The sequence below is a fragment of the Daldinia caldariorum genome (assembly GCF_022478825.1).
Source record: "Daldinia caldariorum strain CBS 122874 unplaced genomic scaffold F4812scaffold_11, whole genome shotgun sequence".
NCBI lineage: Eukaryota > Fungi > Ascomycota > Sordariomycetes > Xylariales > Hypoxylaceae > Daldinia > Daldinia caldariorum.
The window spans coordinates 1107805-1131923 of NW_025953047.1; the positions used below are offsets into that span (position 1 = coordinate 1107805).

At 49.1% G+C, this 24119-nt stretch overlaps 8 protein-coding genes across 8 annotated transcripts; 3 read left to right on the forward strand and 5 right to left on the reverse strand.

Moving 5' to 3' along the window:
* Positions 1–69: 69 nt before the first annotated feature.
* F4812DRAFT_71214 (uncharacterized protein) lies at positions 70–823 on the reverse strand. The gene is made up of 2 exons (XM_047939345.1): positions 534–823; positions 70–428 (listed from the first exon to the last, which is right to left on the reverse strand). The coding sequence occupies exons 1-2, from the start codon at positions 652–654 to the stop codon at positions 136–138; spliced, it is 414 nt and encodes a 137-aa protein (XP_047789261.1). The 5' UTR covers positions 655–823; the 3' UTR covers positions 70–135.
* A 1686-nt stretch (positions 824–2509) lies between these two features.
* Positions 2510–3869, reverse strand: F4812DRAFT_433307 (uncharacterized protein). The gene has a single exon (XM_047934620.1). The coding sequence runs from the start codon at positions 3555–3557 to the stop codon at positions 3165–3167; it is 393 nt and encodes a 130-aa protein (XP_047789262.1). The 5' UTR covers positions 3558–3869; the 3' UTR covers positions 2510–3164.
* Positions 3870–4925: 1056 nt separating this feature from the next.
* Positions 4926–7134, forward strand: F4812DRAFT_433313 (uncharacterized protein). Its single transcript, XM_047934621.1, has 3 exons — positions 4926–6014; positions 6069–6617; positions 6671–7134. The coding sequence occupies exons 1-3, from the start codon at positions 5096–5098 to the stop codon at positions 6943–6945; spliced, it is 1743 nt and encodes a 580-aa protein (XP_047789263.1). The 5' UTR covers positions 4926–5095; the 3' UTR covers positions 6946–7134.
* Positions 7135–7392: 258 nt separating this feature from the next.
* On the reverse strand, positions 7393–7841 carry F4812DRAFT_460507 (uncharacterized protein; the record flags this gene model as incomplete). The annotated part of the gene is made up of 2 exons (XM_047937702.1): positions 7393–7422; positions 7560–7841. 2 exons carry the CDS (start codon positions 7839–7841, stop codon positions 7393–7395), a joined length of 312 nt encoding a protein of 103 aa, XP_047789264.1.
* Positions 7842–9215: 1374 nt separating this feature from the next.
* On the reverse strand, positions 9216–13995 carry F4812DRAFT_465589 (Hydantoinase B/oxoprolinase-domain-containing protein; the record flags this gene model as incomplete). Its single annotated transcript, XM_047938456.1, has 5 exons — positions 13426–13995; positions 12760–13374; positions 12454–12700; positions 9488–12397; positions 9216–9363 (listed from the first exon to the last, which is right to left on the reverse strand). The coding sequence occupies exons 1-5, from the start codon at positions 13490–13492 to the stop codon at positions 9216–9218; spliced, it is 3987 nt and encodes a 1328-aa protein (XP_047789265.1). The 5' UTR covers positions 13493–13995.
* A 459-nt stretch (positions 13996–14454) lies between these two features.
* Positions 14455–17212, forward strand: F4812DRAFT_433323 (FAD dependent oxidoreductase). The gene is made up of 2 exons (XM_047934622.1): positions 14455–15351; positions 15441–17212. Exons 1-2 carry the CDS (start codon positions 15136–15138, stop codon positions 16509–16511), a joined length of 1287 nt encoding a protein of 428 aa, XP_047789266.1. The 5' UTR covers positions 14455–15135; the 3' UTR covers positions 16512–17212.
* Positions 17213–18238: 1026 nt separating this feature from the next.
* On the forward strand, positions 18239–20592 carry F4812DRAFT_465591 (putative allantoate permease; the record flags this gene model as incomplete). The annotated part of the gene is made up of 3 exons (XM_047938457.1): positions 18239–18770; positions 18877–19302; positions 19401–20592. The coding sequence occupies 3 exons, from the start codon at positions 18239–18241 to the stop codon at positions 20021–20023; spliced, it is 1581 nt and encodes a 526-aa protein (XP_047789267.1). The 3' UTR covers positions 20024–20592.
* Positions 20593–22010: 1418 nt separating this feature from the next.
* Positions 22011–24057, reverse strand: F4812DRAFT_451802 (fungal-specific transcription factor domain-containing protein; the record flags this gene model as incomplete). Its single annotated transcript, XM_047936265.1, has 4 exons — positions 22011–22241; positions 22307–23233; positions 23291–23636; positions 23993–24057. The coding sequence occupies 4 exons, from the start codon at positions 24055–24057 to the stop codon at positions 22011–22013; spliced, it is 1569 nt and encodes a 522-aa protein (XP_047789268.1).
* Positions 24058–24119: the final 62 nt, after the last annotated feature.

A 24119-nucleotide genomic window follows, 5' to 3' on the forward strand; every position in this document is an offset into this window, starting at 1 on the left:
CTATCCCCTTCCCATTCCTTGTATCTTTACCTTCACTCGCTATGCCAGCGGCGGCGGCGGTAGCAGCGGTAGCAGCGGCGGTGCCCGCACAGCCAGCCCGTCCCGGCCCCACGGAAAAACCGGCGTCGCCTAGACCTATTGGCTAGCCTTGCGCCGCTGGTCGGAACCATTATTCGAAGTACCAGTAGTAGCAGTAGTATGGTTATTACTGTTACCGTTGCTGTTGCTGTTACTGTTGCTGCTGTTGCCGGGCAAGCTGGCGCGCCGGCTCGAGCCCGAACTGCTTACGGACCAGCGCTTCGAGTGGGCCCGATGGAACTCCTCGACGGCGTCGCGGTTGCGCTCCACGTGCCCGTCGCGCGACGAGGGCGTCGCGTAGATGCTGCCCTTGCGCTTCTGGAACCGCGAGGGGGGCGTCTTGGCTGCGTCTAGTGGGAGTTAGCTTGTTGTGTGTGTGTGTGTGTGTGCATGTGAGTTGGGAAGTTGGAGTGGAAGGAGTGGAAGGAGGAGAAGAGGAGGAATATAATACGTACCCCATTCGTCGGTGAGTGTGTAGTCTCGCGATCCTGCGCGTTCCCTGATTGCGGGTTGCTCGCTGCTGGAGAAGGTGTTGGTGAATTGGGGCGTGTCCGTCTGGTAGTTTGCTGCTGCCATGATGGATTGTGTTTTGTCCAGGTTCGTCTATGTGGTGTGAATCGGTTTATAATACGGTCCCATGTAAAAAGAGTTCGATGATCGAAACTATCTTGTAGTGTTGAAGGTGTTCAAGTAAAATGTGTATAAGAGGTACCTTAGATGAGGAACGTGCAGGTATTGGTAGGTTGATATATGTTTCGAATAAATAGGGTATAATGTGAGTTAAAAGAATCGAGATCGTATTATGTATCTCCAGATGTCTTCCGACACTAGTAGATGAGAATCACTCCTATCTATATCCGGGGTTTGGGGGGAGTTCTTATACAAACTGGAAGGACCGGGCTGATGATGCTATCGAACGATGTAGAGTTTTGCCAATCTTCACCTGCCTTGGGTTTCAAGTACGTAGCTCCTCTGATCTTTCCCAAAATCTGCTGGGGAACCAATTATGAAAGATATTGTGGCGTAGCATCATCATCTTTCGTCTATCTCAGGACCCTTTCTCTCTCCCCTATGAGCAACACAAAGGGCGTATCTCCCGGAAGTGGTAATTGTGTTTGCCTCCCATCAATCCGGGTATATAATGCTGTGACACTCCGGATCTCTCATTGGTCACGCTGCAGCTATCCTTTAGCGATCACGGCTTCGGAAAACATCACAACTCGGTAGGCAAAGGGCAACTAAGCTCCAAGCCAAGCATTCTAAAGGAAAGTGAGAACGGCGATCGATGCCCGCTAGCCATTCCAGCCAGCCTTCCTCGTGCAGCCGATTTCTTTAGACCCTTGAAACTGACCAATAGCTATTCGTTGCATTGTAAAGCCCTCAACATTATAGGCTTGGCTTTGTAGTTTATCGTCATACCTACCTATATCCGTATATCCTTTAACGTTGATATACTAGGGTACCTTACGACCTAGCTGCCTAGTAGACATTTCGCCGTTCTCCCCCGCATTTCTGATAATGCAAGGGTTATTGTAAGACCCCTATTCCCCATTTCTCGGGTCGTCTCAGGAATATCACAGTAGCTTTCCGGTCACAAGTCAACGACTTGCTCGTATCCACGGCAGCCCGCAGCAGCTCTCATCGTAATGTAAGATAGGGGGAACTAGATACCTGACCAGGTGGTATGTGACTGACAAAGGAACAGCCCGATTACTTGTCACCAGACTACGTATGTATATTCTCACTAGCCTTACCTTAGGTAGGTAGATATCCCATAGTCTATTACGGTGGCTGTGTAAGTCGAGACCCGTCACTTGCAGGTTGGTGTGACGCAAAATCGGAAACCACAAATGGCCCTCTTCTCGTAGGTTGATGTGATGATATGTAGTTAGCCATCTGTATCTGTTTACACTACCTCTAGGTCTTTTAGCTCCAGACGTCTAAAGGTCGTCTAATCCATGACGTCAATCATAACACCCGGAGCTAACCCTAGCGAATGGAGAGCGAATGTTGATGTGACTTGTATTGTACAATACTAACGCGGTATTACTCCAACCGTTTCTGGTGAAATCATGGGCACCAATCAGCGATGCGCTTGTAGATACACTACATTAGGTGCTAGGTTAACAAGTTATACATTGCGACATTAGCGTCTTAGCAGCAACGACGGGACTGGTTATTCCTACGCGTGTATTATTAGTGCTGATCGAAGAGATGGGATAGTATCAGCTAAAGGTGATGTTGGCGATAAGTATCTACGACTGGTCACTTGCACCTAATAGGAAGTATTAGGTACTGAATACTATGAGGTAGTTAGCTGAAAATCCTAGGTATGGATCTTGCTTTGGCGAGGTCTAGACCTCTATCGGCCTCGCTATGGTGGATGCTTGTGCTCTGAGGATTAAACTGCACGCATGAAACCTGCAGCCCTGTTTTGTCTGAGACATGAAGAAAAAACATGAGGTAAGTTTCTAATGGATATCACGGTGGCTGCATGGTGTAATAGAGCATGAATATCATTGCGATTGACAACCCATAGATAACTCTAGATATCTTCTATCCAATGGATGATAATACAAGTACATAGGTACCTTAGGTTAGGTTAGGTAGTTATTGTGATATAAGAGAGGAGATCAGTTTTACGAGCAAAGCCTCTAGCTGCACGTCATCAAGCATCGGATCCTGTACTATTCAATACCACGCTACTTCAGATCATTTCCAAAGGATATAAGACAATTTCGTAATTACCATCCAATCAGAAGATGAAAACAAATAGTCGCCCCTTCAAATTAATTTATTAATACATATGTCCACATCAAGCGCTAGAACATCTAGACCAGCCATAGGCATGAATATACAGGACCCAGCCCGTCTTTATACCTCGCATCATATTGCTGACTCTCTAGGCTATACCCAGACCCGAAATGATCCCTTGGAAGCAAAGCAGCATCCACTCCCCCATCTAAGCAGTAAAGTCAACGCTCTTCCTCATAACCCGAGAGATACTTCGGCGTATATTATCAGTTGAAGTAGAATTCGAAGTCGAAGTCGAACCCGAATTAGACACTGCATATAGCGTTAGTCTACTAGTTGCTAACACTAGATAAAGTCATCCAAAAGGGGGGGAGTTCAAGCATCTTACTCTGGACCGGAACGACCCCACCGAAAGGCCCGGCTCTAGCACCGTTCTGGCATCTGACCAAGCAAACGTTCTCCTGGTCGGCAACGGTGCCGGTGCACTTCTGGTCGTCGGGGATAGCTGCGACGAGCGGGAAATCCGTCTTGCTGCCGGCGCGATCCCGCGAGTTCTCCCCGGGAGGGGACTGCGTAACTTCGACATCCTCCCAGTCCTCTCCCGTGCCGTCGTCGTTGATCATGCACTGGTAAGGACCGGCCCCGTCGCCGTTCACCTGGTGCAGCGTCATCTTGAGCTGCCCGCCGGCCGTGATCTGCGGGAGCTGGTCCCCGGTCTCCTCCATGATGGCCTTCGTTCCCTGCTCAATGTTGTTATTGCCGGCGCCGACGGTCTCGCCGACGGTGTCGGCTTGGTCCCCTCGGAAGCGAGTGCTGTCCTGCTGGAACGGTCTGCGCCTAGTTCCGTCTCGGGGAGTTGAAGTATCAATACCGAGAGCCACTATTGTCCAAGTTAGTTCACCGTTTTGTGCTCAAAAGTATGGTGGTGGGCTATTTACTGCCGGTTCCACCAGCGTCGCCGGTAGCTTCGGTAATGGCGGCATGGCCTGCAGCAAGCTGGGCTGCAGCCATGATGCAGAGAGTAGCTAGGGCTTTGAAGGAAGGCATTGTCAAGTAATTAGAAAGAAATAGAGAGAGAGAGAGAGAGAGAGAGAGAGAGAGAGGTAAGGTATATATGAATTAAGATACCTGACCGGCAGGGAGAAATTGTCAAGGAAGAATGGAAGAAGTCTTGAGGCTGGCGTTGAACTGATTGATGTGCGATGTTGAAAGTCTATCATTCCTCAGCGCGGACCGACCGTTTTATAGAAATTTCGGTCAATGAAGACTTTCGATCTCTTACCTCTGCTCGCATCTATTTCTCTTCTAGTCTTAGGGACTAAGCACTATGGTATTGATTCAAGATTGCTGCCGCTAGGGGCCCCTTTTCCCCACGACTTCCAAACGCTCGATATGAAGTTGTGGTATTGCATACTCCCAATCTGGCTATTTTGAAGCCTAAGTCTCATTCGGGAGACTTATCACAAGAACAATTCTATAGCGGATGTAGTATCGATGCGGGCGTATTGGGCTGTCCATCGTGGCTGTGAGCCCTCGGCTTCTACGGGAACATCATGAGCCGGACGTAATATTTGACACTTTCGGTGGGGAGCCAATCGCAACTGAGGAATATATCATGGCCCGCCACGGGAAGATGTTTCAAAACCCACCTAACCTAGTTGGAGAAATTCGTGCTAGATTGACATAGAGTATCATTCGCTATTGTTGCCTATTTAGAAAGGAATGCTGATATGGCTTTTGGGTAATATTTTCTGGGCTATTCGAGTACTTGCACGGGTATCATCACAGTTAAAGAGTGTTTATTTATTGTGTTCCTATGATGCTTCTGAAGCGATTGAATTATAAGGCGTGTGATGATTTTATATGGGTGTCAAAGTTGGGCTGCTGTTAAGAGAGGTGCTGCTCAGTTGTAATGGTGCGGTAAAAAAGAATACCTAAAAGGGGTAAGGGGGTACGAAGTACAAGGTTTGTTTGAGAAATGTGGTCAGTGCAACAAACTGACAAGCCAATCGGATTCAATGCTCGTTTCTGACAAAGCTGGCAGCTGGCAGCCTGTCACCGACCCACCTATCGACTTCTTTTAGTGGCCGTGAAGCTTAAAAACAATAATCGCAAATCGCAAACAAGTACAAATCTAGGTACCTAACCTAAATGAATAAACAAATTCGAGGTTTCGTCCAATAATTATTAATTTATGTAATTATCGATCTAACGTGGACATTGTCTTGATCGTTACTCGCATATTGAGTCATCCCGGAAGTCGATGCGCCCTCTTTTACGCCCATCGGCATATTTCATCTGGAATTCCTATGGATATAAGTCCCGCCCTCAACGAATAATATCACAATTCCTCATGTTAAAAAGGAAGTTGGAAGTTTTAGGCGAAGACTCTATCGTTCAACCACCTTCTCAGTTCAGGAAGATGGCAACGCAACCAGTGACAACTACTATTGAACTCACCCCAAAGGAGACTCAGCTCAAAGACTTGCTTTTAGACGCCGCCAAGTTTATAGATGAGTCAGGGGAGACTCGGGATCCGGTTGTTTTACGATGGGCCGGGGGATGGGTTCGTGATAAGCTTTTAGGAATTGAGTCTCACGATATCGATACGGCTATTAATACTATGACCGGAGAGGCTTTCGTACTGAAACTACGTGAGCTATGCGAGCAGCCTGATACTATCAAGAAACATGCTATCGCAGAGTCAGATATCGGAGGTCTTCACAAGATCGCGGCAAATCCAGAAAAGTCGAAACATCTCGAGACCGCAACTATCAGGCTCTTGGGATACGATGTTGATTTCGTGAATCTTCGTAAGGAGACATACGCCCAAGATAGCCGAAATCCCCAGATGGAATTTGGAACCGCCGAGGAAGATGCCCTGCGGAGAGATGCTACCGTTAACGCTCTTTTCTATAACCTTAACACTGGTAAGGTGGAGGACTTCACCACTGGGTTAGCGGACATGAAGTCGCGCCTGATAAGAACGCCTTTAGAGCCATTTCAGACTTTCATGGATGACCCCCTCCGCGTGCTCAGATTGGTCAGGTTTGCTAGCCGCTTAGAATTCACCATCGATCCCGCTGCCGAGAAGGTGATGGGCGACCCCCGAGTTCTCGATGCCTTACGTTTAAAGATTAGCCGCGAGAGGGTCGGCGTTGAGCTTGAAAAGATGCTTAAGGGCAAGTAAAGCAACAATAACGTCATGCCATCCAGCTGTTAATAAGACGATACAGGTAAACATCCTCGCAAATGTTTAGAATACATCAACCATCTCGGACTTTACCATACAATCTTCACGGATCCATCCAACGAGCACATGCCAACTCCAAATATTTCGACTTGGAAGATAGCATATGATTGCCTTGACTCACTTCGCCTAAACAAGACCCCCGGTTCCATCTACGACGTTCTTGTGCGATCAGATGAGGCTGCCTATCATGCCTGGATCCTCGCCGCCGTCTGCCCCTGGGAAAATGTCGAAGACCCCAAACATTCAGGCAAGGGAAAGCCGCCACCTCCCTTAGTAACTCAAGTGGTGAGAGAAGGTATCAAAGCACCCAGCAAGCTCTGTGAACTCACAACTGCCGCCCATAACAACAGGGCCGAAATCATGTCTCTTGTGACAGCCGTTTCGGATAAGGCGCCTTTCATCACGGAAAGGGATAGATTCGGAATGGCAATCCGGCAATGGAACAACAAGAATTGCGATTGGAGGTTGCAAGTATTATACGCCCTTCTTCATGAAGCTATAGACACCCTGGGCGGAGAGTCGAACGGACAAGGTATGAGAACGTACGTGGCAGTTTATTGGATGCCCACACTAATAACCAGACAGTCACGAAAGACGAGTTCCTACGTAAATGGCAAGCGTTCCTAGACCATCTGCATGAGATAGACGTTATGGAAGCCCCCTCGCTGAAACGGCTAATCGACGGCACTCAGCTCTCCAAGGCCCTAGGCGTCAAACCCGGCCGGTGGATGAACCAAGCTCTAGATGTTTGCGTCGCCTGGCAGCTCCGTCATCCGGAAGCTACTGATCCCGCGGGTGCGGTTGAGGAAGTCCAGAGCAGAAGAGCCGAACTAGGAATTCCGAAAGGTACAGGCAAGTGAATAAGGATTAGTGATACCCGCGGGCTTACGAAGACCCGTTGAAAGAGGTAGCCAGCCTACCTGCTGTCAATAAGGAAAGAATTGATGCAAGTATGAAAACCCCTTGCCGTGATATTTAACGCCTCTGCAATAGGGGTCGTCATAGTGTAATCGACGTAAAGATAGATGCATAGCAAATAAAATCGTAAGTCAAGATCACTCTATTTCCATGCTGCAAGTGAGCGGCCCAATGAATCGATAACTCGCCATGCATACGATCCAGCCAACGAAGTAAGAAATTCACCGCTTAGACTTGAGAACCCATCTCTCCGGGTCCACCGAACGTGTTTGTTCAATATGATCGAAAGTGATTAGCGAATTAATACCTCCTTAGGTACCTAGCCTAACCTAACTTCTATTTAACCAACTTCAAGGAGTGAACAAAAGGCACAAGCCCAAACCGAGATATCAGGACCACCCACCAAAGAGAAAGAACTCCTATCGTTAGGTAGGTAGGTAACGTCGTCAACCAGCCACTCCTGTCCCCTCGCCCTCCCAAACACCCCCAACCACCTCCCAACGATAGCCAAAGACCCCCCTTTCCCCAGCCTCGCGTGTTTTCAGTCATCCCTAACAGGCGTATTCAGCGCGTCCTCGAGCTCCCGGCCCCTGTACCGGAACAGGTTGCTGGTGTTGTCCAGCAGACTGTCCCGGAACTCCTCGAGCTCGGAGCGCGCGCCGTCCAGGAGCTCCCCGTCCGCCACCAGCCCTTTCAGCTGCTTCAGGAACGGTTCCCACGAGTGCTCTTCCACGTCCTCGCCGCGGCCCGCTACTTTCACGTGCGCCGACAGCCCGTCGATGAGCGTCTGGTTCGCTTCTTCGACTTGCTTCTTGTAGTCCGCGTCCGAGTCCGACATGGTAGGTCAGGTAGGTGTCTAGGAGAGATATATATATATATATATTTCTCTTTTCTCTTAAAAGGCCTAGGGGGGTTTAGTGCTAGCAGAAAGCGTGTAGAATATATGAGGTATGTAAGGTATGTTTTTGTTTCAAGGCACTGGTGCTATGCGCCCTGTATGCTTTAACACGGGAAGTCCTTGTTGATACCAGCAGGCAGACCATGGCGAAAGGAAATGCCCGCCAGTATAAATACGCGAGACTGTTCAAGCCGGACCATGAAGCTCATGAATTTTGCCGTTAGGTAGGTGGCATCGCGGGACCCTATAACTCCCTTAGGATAATACATCATCACGCCTAGGATCCGGACTGGCATAAGGAGCATTGTTGGACTAACTTGCCTACCTTACCTACCTGTTGTCTCCCTTGGGTAGGTAGTATATTCTCGTCGCCTCGTGGCTTGCTGATTGGTTATGTGGCACTGTTCATATCGGCGACGGCACACATGCATTGTGACATCGTAACGAGCCCAAGACTCTCTCCCTCTCAATCCTCTATCAATCAATCTCTATGTTGAGAATCAGATCTATCCTAAGAGGTACCTTAGTCTACGGCAAGCACATGCCAGTGGCATAGGTGGGTAAGTTTCTAAGCCAAGGCTGACAAGGGATTAAACGTACATAGGTTAGGTTAGGTTAGGTACCTCATACATACATAAATATATTATTAATATGCGGTTGACAATATAGGTCGGTATTACGCAATACTTTTTATACCTTTCGGTGTTTAATGAAGGCGGTGTCTGCGCGTGGCGTGACGAACTTGCAACATCGAACAAGTTTTATAGGCCCGGTCTGCTGACTCGACCTACCTGTCATAAATGATAGGGGTGATCTGCCGCGGCGAACGGTATAGTATAAATAAGGTCAGGCAAGGGATAACCCCTTAAATAAGACCAAAATGGCATGATTTGAGGTCCATCTGCGACGATCGATCTCGGGATAATAAGCCGCAGTGATGACGAGTGCGACGATAAGTTCAAGAGATCGTATCCTAAATATCAGCATGGTTCTCTGAATGATCATGTGTTCAAGTTGAGGAGAGGAGAGAAGAGGAGAGGCGGGAATAGTGGCAAGAGAGGTAATATTTCGAGATCAGCCTGCATATAATAATAGCATAACAACGAAATCCATGCCATAATAGACCAAACCCAACCAACTATCGCCAGCATAGTGGTCTTACAATCTTAACCAGCTTCCCAAAATGAAAGACCATATGTGTTCAACATCATCAGATCCCTAAGCCCGGAACAAACAAGTAGATAATTCCCACCTATCCAGAAAGCAAAAGCAAGTATCATCTCACCAACGTAACCCACCGTAGGTAACCAAATTTCAGATCCCCTCTGCAGCCAAAGTCCAATTATGAACACTCCCTCGTGGTTCGAACTGTTTCGTCGCCGTGGCACCATTCGTAGAACCCCCCTTTCCCAGCTCCGGTCCGTCGTCTTCCTCCGGCGTGCCCCATCCACCTCCGCCAGGACTACGCAGACAAGCGATTAGCTTTCCTTCATCGAAAAAAGGGAAAAAAGGGAAAAAGGAGCACTTAGAAAGGGATACCTTAGGTACCGTAGTTATATGGAAAGGGGGGGGGGGGATAAACTTACGTATTAATAATAACCCTCTCCCCCGGAACCACATGCAACTCCATCTTCCCCCCGATATTAATAATCCTCTCCTTCCCCCCCTCCTTCTTGACGTATAGGTTCTTCCCCGCAGCCCCCGGACGCCCGCCCTCCAGACCGTACGGCCGCGTGACGCGCCTCTCGCTGAGCACCGACACCTGCAGCGGGACGCGGAACTCGACGTCGCGCACGCACCCGTCGCCGCCGCGGAACCTCCCGGCGCCGCCGGACCCAGCCCGGAGCGTCCACCGCCGCAGGACGACCGGGTACCGCAGCTCGTAGACCTCCGGGTCGGCGCACCGCGTGTTGGACATGTGCGTGTGCACGCCCGACGCGCCGTGCCAGCCCGGCCCGGCCCCCGACCCCCCCGCGATCGTCTCGATGTACCCGAACCCCGGCACCTCGTTGCCGGCGCCGTCCGTGCCGCCCATGCCGAAGCCGAACACGTTGACGCACCCCTGCGACGCGGCCGCCGCGTGGAAGGCGCCCAGGATCACGTCGGTGACCCGCTGCGAGGTGATGCTGTTGCCCGCGCAGACGGCCGCCCACGAGGACGGGTTCAGGATCGTGCCTTCGGGGAGGACGATGTCGATGGGGGCTATGCACCCCTGGTTCAGCGGTATGTCCTGATTGATAAGACATCTCAGCGAGTATATAACCGCCGAATAGGTGATGGCCTTCGGGGCGTTGAGGCAGTTGAGCGTCTCTTCCGAGGTGCCGGTGAAATCGAACACCGCGTTCCCCGTCTCGCCGTCGATCTGGATCTTCAGGACGATCGCCGACCCGTCGTCCATGTAGTCTTCGAACGAGATCGGCTTGCCGTCGAGCTTCTTCGCTACCGAGCGCAGGTAGTTCCTAACCGCCACTTCGGCATTTTCTGCGATCGCGTTCATGTATCTGTGCACGACGGGTAAGGTAAACTCCCTGACGAGCGCGTCGATCAGATTAGCGCCCTTTCTGTTAGCTGCAATCGCGGCGCGCATGTCGGAAAGGTTGTCTTTGTAGTTACGAGATCCGCTGCATCCGGCATATTTGGAGGGTTCGTCGTACAGGAACCGGCGCGTCTCTTTTTCATTGAAAATACCACCGCTGACGATCTTATAGCTTATCGTGGCAGCGCCCTCCTCGTATAGAAACTTACTGTTAGAAGGCATAGAGCCAGGACTAATCCCACCCACGTCGGGATGGTGACCCCGAGAAGCGACCCAGAAGATAATGTCTTTCTCTTCCGCATCCCATATCGGTGTCATGATTGTAATGTCAGGAAGGTGTACACCTCCAGCTACGGGATGATTGCTGCAGAGAATGTCGCCTGGCTTAAGGGTATCTCGATATCTCTCATTCTGGAACCTGACGGCGTACTCCATCGAGCCCAAATGGACCGGAACATGGGGCGCATTGGCGACGAGGCGACCATCGGGAGAGAAAAGCGCACATGAAAAGTCCAAGCGCTCTTTGATATTAGTAGAGACCGATGTCTTTTGAAAAGTTCTCCCCATCTGTTCGGCAATTGACATGAATCTGTGTCCAAATATCGACAATCGAATAGGATCTATCACCGTCGGACTCAACGTCTGTGTCCTCTTGGAAGGAAGATCTAGTATGACATGGCGGCTTAGAACTGTCGCCTTCACAAGAGGCTCAACAATTATAGTCTGAGTGTTATCGATGATCGTAGCCGGTCCTTGAATAACACATCCGGGTTTCAATTTTTCCAGTAGGTAGATAGGCGAGTCTGTCCAACCATATCCGGAAAAGTATACAGAAGATTTTCCATCTTCATCTGACTTCGCGGCGTCAAATTTCGCAACAGAGGAAAGCTCGCGATTCGGTGACTCATTGGGACTGTCCATGGACTGTCCAATACCGCGAACGCGGATATCTTCAAGAAGGACGTTCTTATCTGGGAAGGTAAACGAATACTCTCGCTGGTGTTGGCGGGTGAATTCTGCAAGATAGTCGCCATCGGCTGGCTCGAGGATCATAAGGCTGTTGTCAGTTCCCTGGTATTTTAGATTGAGGTAAACTTCATGCTTGATACGGCCTCTGGGGATTCCATCAAGTTCGAGTTCCTTTGTCACCTCCTCTTTCAACTCATTAACAGTTGGTGAGACGGACTCAGCCGCGGTAAAAACGCCAGAGCTAGGCTTCTGGGCCTCATGCACAAGTTCGGCGAGTGCCATGCCATATGCAGAGAGGATGGATGAGTAGCGATGAATGATGACTCTAGTAATTGATAACGACGTTGCGATAGCACAGGCATGTTGGCCTCCAGCACCGCCAAAGCAGGCGAGATGGTGAGTGGACGTATCGTACCCGCGGGCTTCGGTTAAAGCACGTATCGGTTTTGCCATCGTTTCGTTCGCGACTTCGATAAACCCCATAGCGACCTCTTCGGGGGTCTTGTTTTGGCCCGTCTCCGTGTTGATCTGCGCGGCGAGCTCGGCGAACTTCTTTCGAGTAATTTCAACATCTAACGGTTCGTTCTCGCTCTTTCCGAAGATCTTGGGGAAATAATCAGGTAAAAGACGGCCTGTTAAGGCGTTTGCATCGCTGATAGCTAGGGGGCCGCCTTTGCGATAACACGCCGGACCCGGATGTGCGGCTGCCGAGTCAGGTCCTACGGCAAAGAGGCCGTGTCTCCAATGCAGGATACTCCCTCCGCCAGCGGCAACTGTGTTTATGTCGAGCTGTGGAGCCATTATGCTTATCCCTGCCGTGATGTTTTCGAAGGTATGTTCGAATATGCCATCAAATCGGGAAACGTCAGTGCTCGTGCCACCCATGTCGAATCCGATGATTGGTATCTTATCCTCCGGGTCGTAACTAGTGCCGGCGTGGCCAACGACGCCTCCTGCAGGACCCGAAAGAACGGCCCGGAGACCACTGAACCTTTAGCAGCATCAGCGCCCGGTACGTTATAAGAGATTGAAGCAATACAAGCTCACTTCCTCACATCTACCAGACCCCCATCACTTTGCATGAAAGCACAACGAGTATTGGACGATTGTAATCGGTCTGTGAAACCTGACTGAAATCCCGAAATATACTGCTGTATGACTGGTGTAAGATAAGCGTCCGCTGTAGCTGACATACCTCTGGAAATCATCTTGATCATGGGCAAGGTGAGGCATGATAGCGTCACCTGAGGAAACCCAATCTCAGATGCTATGTCCTTGACAGCCCGTTCATGATCTAATGGAAAAGTTAACAACCCATAAACCGAGAGGGTTCAGTTTTAGGTAGTTTAGTACCTTGGAAGGTATATGAATGAGCAAGACAAACGCATATGCTGCGAAACCCCTCATCGTAAAGACCTTGTAAGTCTTTTCTGACGCGGTCTTTGTCTAAAGGCTTGAGTATTCGGATATATTGGCCGTTGAGGCCCTGAACTAGGTTTGGATCGCTCTCTGCTGCTTTGCGAATGGCTACGATTTCTTCTTCGTAGAACGGGTTCTGTTGATAGCCTTCAACTGTGACTCTTTCAGCGACTTCGACAACCTTTTCATACAGCACATCCGGGCGGACAATGTTCAAATCAAATAACTTTGGACGTGATTGAAGACCAATTTTCAAACTATCCGAAAAACCTTCAGTGATGAGAAGAGCAACTTTCTCGCCCTTGCGCTCTAACAGTGCATTTGTCGCTACGGTAGTTCCCATACGAATGCTGAGCTCCTCGAATTGAGAAGTGTCGATTGGCTCATTACGAGGAAAAGTCTTTCCGGTGGCGTTTTCGAGAATACGCCTAATACCTTCGATAGGGGCATCGTCGTAATTAGAGGGGTCCTGGGACAGAATCTTGACTACAATATCATCTTCCCGCCCGTCGATTATGCCCAGACAATCAGTGAAAGTGCCGCCTCTATCTGTGCTTGATTAAGCATTACGTTCGGGCGCCACTGGCCAAGGTGGCGTACCAATAGCGATCTTAATTTTTAATTTGGGATTTAATCCCAAGGGTCCCTGGCTATCTTCGGGAGCCATGGTAGAATTTCGAGACGAAATCCGCGATCTTGGCTTTAAAAAGTTGATGTCACGAGAAAAAGACGGTTTCCGCGGCGGAGGCGTTCCCGGTCAACCGTAGTGCGTATAAATCATACGAAGTGTGGATGCTGCATTATTCTTCATCCGGATATTAGGAGTCGACTGAGTGAATGCTAGAGAAGGTCGGAACGACAAGGAATCGGACCTGGGTAACACAAGTCTAGTTGAATTCAGTAATTTAGTAATTTACTAAGGTGTGGTCTGGGTGTTTATTTTTGTTGTGTTACGTCGTCGAGTTGTTTACTATTGCCGTAGGTGATACAAGAGCTCCGGGGGCTCGGAGGGTTCGCCGGGAGTGGTTTTACTTTTGTTAGAGGTTTTGTAAAGGGAAAACGAGTCTAACTAATGTAAAGTGACGCTGTAGAGAGACGCTATAGATTTAGTAGTAGTAGTAATAGTACCCGCCGTTACCTTGGAAGGTGGGTCAACCTATTAATTTTATTCGACCCCGCCTCTCTCCGATACGGGATGTGGGGATCACGGACAGAAGATATATGAGAGAGCAGGAGGCAGGCAGGTCAAGCCGACGGCGCTAAAAACATCCGGGCGGGACCCAATCAGGACCCGCTTTCTAGATTCCGTGATGGACTCATGCTAACACAGGTTAGATAATCTAACCTAAGATACTTTATGTAAGTAGACATACCTAGGTACCTAGGCACCTAGGTACCTGGTATATACTTCATTAGGAACTTGGGTTGTACATATTTCCATATGGTATGTGCTACATGTACGATGCTAAATTAGGAACTAGGTCAAGTTATGTACATATATCATATTTTACTACCACTTATACCACCACTTATAACTTCCTCAAATTAATGTATGTGATAGAGTTACCTGTTATAGGACAACTATATGTAAGGTACCTACCTACCTAATATAGTAACAGGTACTTTGAATAGTGTACATCAGGTTAGATACCCGGTATAAGTGATACCTACCTGGTATGCGTACCTAAGTAGGAAATATGTGCATTATTTCCGATGCCCTAGTAGGTAGAGGTGTATAGAGAATAACTGCCTCATAGCAAAGAGGTACCCAAACTAACCCAAGGCGTATACATCAACGTATGTCCGAGATCCCAAACACTCCCTAGCCACATATCCCATCTCGCCCAACTTGTCATCGTGACCCTCCATCGTGTACTTTTGTGTCGCCTAGTCTCTCTGCCTCTTTAGATCCCTAACATAGCATTCGCCTACACCTGCTAGCCATACCCATCCCCAAACACGCCTAAACGTAGATTCTAAGAGCAGCTTAGAGAGGGTGAACATAATTCCTGTCCTCTGCATTATCCACCTGCCATAGAAGTCCAAGTTAATGAGATCTCCGTGTCACGTCAAATAGCGGCAGAGTTTTATCTATCGTGCGACTTGATTTCATGTGGATCGGCACGCCCCGTTTCCACTCGATCACGACGAAGGCTACTTTTTTTTTTTCCTATAAAAATAAGGCCGACTTCCCTTCAACACAGTAGTCTTACTAGGAAGCTTTCGTAGTTGTAAAGATTTTTCGAACATCACAGTTTCCTCTTGGCGAGCCGCATCACTACTCTCTCACATTAGGTACTCTGTGTCAAAATGACTCCTCAAGATCCCCCAAAGCCGTCTGTGTTGATAGTTGGGGCGGGATGTTTTGGCCTAGCAACCGCGTACACCTTAGCCTCGTCCGGTTATGACAAAATCACGGTTCTAGAGAAAGACGATGTGATACCCAGTCGGTTCTCTGCTGGGAACGATCTCAACAAAATCATCCGCGCCGAGTACGCTGATAATTTCTACACGGATCTCAGTATAGTAAGTTGGCAAAACTTCAAAACTAGCTCCTCCCTTTTTTTCTTCCTGGGAGGGTTCCCACTAACTAACGCACTACCTACCCGTCGTAGAGCGCCATCCGCAAATGGCAGAGTGACCCGTTGTACAGACCCCATTTTCACCAGACTGGTTTCTTGAATGTGACTTCAGAAAACGCCCCGCAGGCAACTAAGAATGTGGTTACGAATTACCTAACTTCGATCAGGGGGCATCCGGCTTTCGAGGGACAGGTGGAAGAAGTCCATGGCGCAGAAGGCATAAGGAGGGTTGCACCCGCGTTCACTGGCTCGACGGCAGGATGGTCGGGCTACTTTAATAAATTGGCTGGCTACGCTCATTCCGCGGACGCATCAAGGGCCGTCCACGACGCCTGTGTTAATTTGGGCGTCGAGTTCGTTCGCAACGGGGAAGTATCTGAACTAGTTTATGGCACCAAATCATCTAGAAGGGTGTGCATCGGGGTTAAGACGCGCGGAAACAAGATATACCATGCAGACAAGGTCATGTTGGCGCTAGGTGCTAACGTGCCGGGCTTGATTCCTCAGTTAGGGCCACAGGTTACTGGCCGTTGCTGGGGCGTCGTGCACATCCAACTGACGCCCGAGGAGGCCTTGCCACTCAGGGGCATACCCGTCACCAACGTTCGGGACCTTGCGTTTTTCTTCGAGCCTGACGAAGCCACTAACAAGCTTAAATTCTGTCATATGGGGGGTGGCTTTACTAACTTTGCCCTGTCTCCAAATGGTCTATCACTTCCCTACGGGAAACTAGAGGATTCCCAATTCGTCCCATTGGAGGACGAGACCTACATTCGTAAACTGCTACAGGAGGTCTTTCCCCAATTTGCAGATCGCCCACTCATCGACAAACACCTGTGCTGGTTTGCAGATACGGTAGACTCCGACTACATCATTGATTACGTCCCTGATACCAATTCCTCCCTCATTGTGCTCTCTGGAGACTCGGGTCACGGGTTCAAGATGCTGCCAATCTTTGGAGGGTTTGTCAAGGAAGTTCTAGAGCAAGGATCGCAAAAAGAGGCAAAGTGGCAGTGGAAGGATGATACTAAACTCAAGTCGACTGGGACATGGCGTGGTGATACCGCCACGCAAGAATTGTCAAAATTAGAACGTGCAAGGTAGTTACTATATGTACCTCTTAACCTACCTAGCGCAACATATGAATGATGGGAAGGTCTAGAAGACTATTTAGACCCCCTTTCCCAATTAAATACCAAAGCTTAAGAGTTGCTAGTTAGCACAATATACATTCCTCCATACAGTTGGGCTGATGATAAATACTTGAAAGGCCCCGATCAGATGCCGATATTTCCGAAGCTGTCCGAACCCATCCAAACTCGACCATATTTACATGAATCCAAAAAATGCTTAGCCAGTGAAACGCTTGGAAATAAGGGCTTGCTATTGTATTTGTAATAGTGGCCTAGCCTTGGATGGGTTTATAGTTATTTGTGTAAGAGGTAATTCGCATATTTGTTTTCTCGTTCTTACTGATAATGTCGCAATGAGTAGCCTGAATAAATACTCTTTATTGACATATTGTGATGTTGATTTTGCAGATCATGTCGTGATGTTCATGTTACGATTTCTCACAGAGGACGATCTCATGAGATGAGCGTAGTATTCTAGTCTTTTCGTTGGTAGCACAACCAAAAATCCCCGAATACCAGATAAGTGACGATAGTTACCATCGTGCTATTCAGAGCGAGATGGCACACCACTAGCATTGATGCTGACCGCATCATGGCAAAAGCCTCCAGCCAATAGGCGCTGACGAGGCCGGCTAGCCGCAACAGTAGGACGACCCAGAGAGTCGGTAACGGCCACGGCAATTAAAGAGAGAAAGGAAAAAAAACATGACAGACTGGGGTTCATCGAGGTGATCCCGTGCTCGAAAACATACACCCACGACTTAGATCTGCGGACATGCTAAGAGGTACCTACCTATTACTTACATCAGATCCTAGCATTCGCTGCGGCTTCGTTCTTCCATACCTACTACTATTAACAATGCTATCCGCCTAATTTCATTGGCCGGAATCTTGCATCTCGAACCCCGAGGAAAGAAGAATATTACCGGAGTTTAGTCCCTGGAGCTCCCCGCTAACAACGTTCCAACTCCTTTCGGATGGGCATCTCGTCTCCACCACCGTAAAACGTGCCCCCCTCAGCCAATGCTGTTCAACTTAAACGTAACCCCCCCTCCTGCCCCTCCCCCTGGCTCAGGCAAATGAGAGCGAGGCATTGCACGGGCCCCAAAGAACCGGGTTTCCCGTTATCAGACGCGACATATCATGTAGTTTTATGGCCCGAATCTAGACGACTGGCTGTCACACCCAATTCGTCGCCTCGAGCTTCTCTCAGAACCAACCGTGCTAGGTAGCTATCTCGGCTGACGCCTTCCCCGGGGGGGCGAGAGGAGCTCGGACCATGAGATACTTTTCTAGATGTGTAATACTCGTTTACTTAGCTGAGAAAGCTGAAAAACGTTCGTGATCATTCTGGCGCGTGTGTTGAAGATTGGCTTGGTATTGGCGTCTCGGGGTATCGAGAGCTGAGAAGGGGAATTGCCATGGGATAAAGAAAGGTAAATAATTACGACTACGACTACGGCTGCTGTTGCTGCGCCTGCTGCTACTATTACGACTACTATCACTATCATCAATTCCTCCTAATCGTATTATTACTAAAACGACACGTCCGACAGTCTCGCCATCGTAAGATCTTCTAGGATCTATAGCGGACTTGTCTCGACGCGTTCTATTATTACTACTAAAACCAAACCAACCCAAAACTAAACCTGCTAACAAGTAGAAAACCCGCTGTTTTGCAACTAAAAACACGCAATCATGCACCACTCAGATGGGAGCAACGCGGACCAGAAGGGAGGCGTGCTTGCGGAAACCGAGACGGTGAGCCGCGATGATGTAGCAGCAGCAGACACTGCTGCTGCAGGGGACTTGGCGGGTCTAGGACGCGACGCGGACGTCGCGGCGCGATTCCTAGCGTCGCTGGACCCGACCATCGCCAACGAGCCGATCACGAAGGAGGAGGCCCGGCGCATACTCTGGAAGATCGATCTGATCATCCTGCCGCTGCTGGCGCTGTCGGTAATCATCTCGGCAGTCGACAAGGTGATCATCTCGAACGCGGCGATTTACGGCATGCGCGACGACACCCGCCTCGTGGGCGACCAGTTCTCCTGGGTCGGCTCCATCTTCTACTTCGGCTTCCTCGTCGCCGAGTGGCCTGGCAACGTCCTCATCCAGCGGCTCCCACTCCGCACGTTCTACGCCGTCACGGTCCTCTTCTGGGCGGGTCTGACGTTTGCTACGGGTGGGACGAACGACTTTGCGAGTCTGGCAGCCGTTCGGTTTCTAAGTCAGTCTTTTGTTTCCATATTTCTTTATTTTTTCCTTGTCGAATTCCGTGGAGAACAAGGGAAAAAAGGTATCCAGAACAAGCTAATAATGGTATGTTATATTAGTGGGCATCTTCGAGGCTGTGGTCTTTCCCGTCTGTACCTTAGTTTCGGCCATGTGGTGGACCATCGAGGAACAACCAATCAGGATCGCCATCTGGTACAACACCCTATCCTCCGTCGTCACAGGCTTGTTCTCGTACGGCGTCGGCCACACGCACTCGAGCGTCGCCCCGTGGCGCCTGCTCTTCTACATCCTCGGCGGCGTCACCACGGTCTGGGCCGCAGTCCTCTACGCGTTCCTGCCCAGCTCCCCCGTCGAGGCTTGGTGGCTGACCGATCGACAGAAGTACGTCTGCCTCGAGCGGGTCCGCAAAAGCAACACCGGCATCGAGGACAAGAAGATCAAGTGGTATCAGGTCAAGGAGTGCCTGATGGAACCTAGAGCTTGGCTGATCTCCATATTTGCGTGTGCCATCAATATCCCCAACGGTAAGGAAAAAAAAAAAGGAAAAAAGAAAAAACGATGAATCCACCCCCCTAATCCATTGGATGGACCACACTAACATGGATTTCCTTTTCTACTGCAGGCGGCCTGGTCACATTTGCAGCCATAATCGTCAATGGCATGGGGTTTAGCCCCCTGGACACCACGCTCCTAGGAATGCCGACCGGTGTCATCGCCACGGCCTGGTCTATAATCCTGAACTTTGTCGCGAGCCGATTCCCCGGCTGGCGGTGCGTCCTCATCGTAGTGGCGATTTTCTTTCCCATGGCCACGGCGATACTGATGTGGAAGCTGCCCTCGGACAACAAGCTCAGCCTCCTGGGTGCCTACTACGCCTTCTATTCGTACTGGGCGCCGTACACCATGTGCACGTCTCTGCCCATGGCCAACACGTCAGGCCACACCAAGAAGGTCACCCTGAACGCCATGTTCTTCCTAGGGTACTGTGTCGGAAACATCCTGGGCCCGCAGGTATTCCGCGCGGACGACGCGCCGGAATATCACAAGGGGTACATCGGGCTCCTGATATCGCTCATCGTGGGCGCCGTGTCCATAGCGGGGTATGGGTTGACCTGCTACTGGGACAACGCCAAACGTGACAGACTGCAGGGAGGAGCCCCGGTACCCCAGACGGAGGAGAAGACGCGAGAGGCCTTCTCCGATATGACAGACAGGGAGAAGCCCAACTTTAGGTATACGTACTGATAGGATTTTAATTAATAGTATATAGGTACCTAGGTAGTAAAATATCCCTTCCTACGGCCCCGGCCAAAACTGTCATGACTAAATTCTGTCAGAGTTATACGACGACACACGGAGGGAAATCAAATAACTATAACGTAATGTGCCTTTAATCCGCGTGCTATATAATAGAGTGAGGGGTGAGGGGATGTCCAGGAAGGGTGAGTGATTCGTGGACAGTCTAGAAGCCACACACCAGTGCCGTATATGCGTTTCCGGAATTCTCACGGGAAGGGTCCGGATGGATCTTTCGTATCATGAAACAGGAAATCAAGAATGTTGACGAGTGGGTACCTGATAGGTACCTACCTACCATACCTACCTCCTAACCTAATGTTTTATCGGCAGTGCTGCCGATTCTTCGGAAGCTACGAAAACGAAAATGGAGACTCTATGTTGGTATTGCATGTGATTTCTTCAGCAAGACAAGACTTCTTGGCGGTGGATCTGATAAGATAATTTGCAAACGGCGTTGTACGGTTTGTCTCATTTTATTCCGCCTCGTCGCTATAAAAAGAAGGGCAATAAACTGCGAAGCCAAGCCTTATATCATTTAACCTGCAGGTGGTTGGTGATTGCCTTCTAATATTTGGTTTTTAGGTGTTAGTGATAACGTTGGCCTTCCTGCCTTCTTAGAAGTCTAAGAAGCCTTTAACTTAACCCAACAATCCTCAGGGACTAAAGTAGTGGGGTTTCACTGTCATTTTAGGTACAATACTATAGTAGTATGAGGCACCTAGGGCACTAATGGGAAGCGCTAATGCAAGGGTAGTCGACGCGCTACAAAGCTCGCCTCGACCTTCGAATGCAGCAACTTCCACTTGTGGCGATGTGGATCCCGCAACATGATGGAGCTTTTGAGAAACAGGTCTGCTCTCATGATAGATAATATGATTTATCGGTTCGACCTCTAGTTCCTTACCTAGGTCCGGAGCAAGGTTATTTTAGTATCGGCGCTATTGGACCTCTCCGATATTTATCATGAGATGATGTGGCATTCAACCCCTAAACCACCCCCATATCCGGTGGATCTTAAGTGATCACCGTATAAATCCCATTTTTATGTTCTCACTAATATTTACATTATGCCTTTCCTCTACACTACACCTTCTCTAATCCTAGAGCCATCGTTACCGAGGTATATGGTTCGTCTCAGCTTTAATAGAATCTATTAATTCGACTGCGTCTGAGAAAGCCTTGTAAAAGCCGGCCCGTCAAATTGACAAACAAGTCCATCGTTTGTTTAATCGGGTAAGTGTTGACCAAGTCATCAATTTTCCAAGAAGACTTCAACTCCTTTGAACCGAGGGGTGGCTTTTGATGCCTACCTTCGCGAACAACTGCTTCACCAGACGTCTACATATGGCCGTGACTAGGAAGGACGAGCAGGGGATTGACCAGACTGTTTGGATAAGACGTGGCACTAATTGCCGCCACAATACCAGGTACCTAAGTAGGTACCTAACCTATATATGAAAGATTCACATCTTTAGTACGGGGTAAGGGGGGATCGAGACTACCTAGTTGTATTCAATTTGGATACGATAACGAAAACTCGAACTTGAGATACACTTGATACACTTGATACACCCACGAACAGTCATGTGAGAATTGGGAATTCTCCAAGATATAAACGTGATACTCAGGAGGCTTCATTGAGCTAAGTAAATCATCCTTAATTCCAAGACACCGATGCTGTCCTACTAACCAACAAACCTAATCTTGCACACGTCACGAGTTAGCTAACCGAAAATATTCAGGCGACATCCGTAAAAGCCAATGGGATACCTACCTGACTGGCAGGCTCAAGGTCGCTGTGTCAAAGGAACATACTAGGAACTTACCCTATGCCTCATGTCCTCCAGCGGTTATCCAAGTCATTCCATCATTTTGAGGGCGATATTAACTCCCTGACTCGTTGCTTGCCTGTATGAACCCAGGTGTCTTACATTTAAGTAAGGCTTAGCAATGACGAGCCCCCCAACATGGAGATCGCACGCTCCCAGGGGTATCGTGTTCGCTGCCCACGACTTCTAGGCGATACAGGACTGCGGTTCTTACCATCGAAACCCGCGATTGGAGCACAAGATGATGTAATGAGTACCTTTCGTGGGTTCTCATCACAACCAAGGTCACGTTGGCGCCAGACCATTTTGATGACCTCGAGTGCTGGTGGTATACTCTAATAGCGGACCCCATTAGCATTCAAAGCCGATATCCAGCCACGATTAGGCAGTGTCAACTTACTCCGAATTTCTTCCCACTCTGAAATTTGTCAAATATCTGCATCACTTGCAGGCGGTCGTCGTCAGTAGAGGCCATGCATCCGGCCACAAATACCGGCCAAATAGGAAGAGCTGCAGTGATAGGTCCTGTCTCGCAGATTTTTTGGGCTGTGGTAAAGATATCCTGGATAATGGAGGGGCGGGCCTTTCTACATTGTGGAATAATATGAGGTAGATGCGTGGCGCAGGTTTCGTCTAGGAAAAGAAGTGCTGCCAGCCTATTCGATTCCGCTGTCAACTCGATCATCTCCAGTTTACTTTCGAGTTCTTTGGATTCTTTCAGAGCATCATGATCCATATCAGTCACCCAAGATGGGTGGTGATGCATCGGCGGCACTTGTACGAGGGTTTCGAGCTTAGATTGAATCCCGATTACCCTTTGTTCCAATGCTTGCGGATCGGTATGCTGACGATCTAACTCATCAGATTTTGAAGCATCGCGCAGGTCGCATATATCGTTGATAATAAGGAGGAGGCGATTGCTAAATCCTTGGTGGGTATCGATCTTATCCAGCTCGTCGTTAAAGCTAGGGCCTACGAGACGAAATCCTAGCTGTGTTGTGGGATCCCTATTTTCATAACCGACTAATGCACCGTGCGACGCTACGTCACGATGTCCTTCGTTTATACATTCTGCTTCGTTCTGCTCCTTAGATATAATTTCCGAACTTCCTAGGAGCTTCGACAAGATAAGTTTATGCTGTGGTATCACATCGTCGACATGGAGGGTGCTTTTGGCCATCACTAGATGGTACATTAAGTATTGTTGGCCGAATTGCAGTATCGCTTCGTAATTGGCGTCACGAACATCTTGTTTGAGGCAAACATCTAAGAGTCCGAATATGCCCACAAGATGGCTGATCCATGTTGATTTGCAATTGTCGCTTATCTGACAATTATCACTTGTGAGCTACGGCCACAAAGTTGAGATGGTAAGGCGACTCACATCGTACCAACATAGCATGACTACCGCTACGAGAGCCTCGAGGCATTTACCAGCATCTGTGTGCACATTCGCTAGAAGATCTTTAACGTCCGTTAGTACCCGGTGACGATGCAATAATGCTCTACGATGAAATTTAGGATCCTTTTCCGCCAGCTTCACGGCACTCACTGCCAGCATAGCAGAAAATACGGTACTGGAATGTTGAGCTAGTGGAACGATTTGATAACGGAATGGGTTACTATGTCGACCGTCAACCAATGAAGCGCTATTGCAAACGACGCTGACATAATATCCAGGTATGAATTCGTCGGTTCTAGCCAGTTGATGCGCGAAAGTAATGTTTTTCCTGACGGATATTGGCAGCTTCCACGGGAGTGCACGAGACTCGGCGCGATATCTAGCCAAATGAGGCTCATGATAATCTTCGGCGCCTACCCGAGTAACTAAGAAGTCCTCAATTCTATCGTCCTCTTCAGTATGGTGGTCATGTTCGAGTAACACGAAATTAGTAATTTCATCTCTAAAGTCTTGGGAATTCCAATACAGCTGGATATCCCTTGAAGAGGTGTTCAAAAAATACACGACACCATTGGATTTAGCGCGATACTTTGCCGAGCCTGGAGATTCTTGGAAACGTCCTTCTAAAAGTGCGGTGGGCGTGTATATGTCTCGGGTAGCATCTTTGTGTTTTGGGCGCCATACTCCCTGGCGACCGTGACGGATGCCACGAGCGACGGAATCTTCAAGCCACTGGAGGCGAATACCATAGTGGCACGCTAGATTTGTCTTCTGACATCTCCGACAACGTGGTCTAGTCTCTATATCCGGC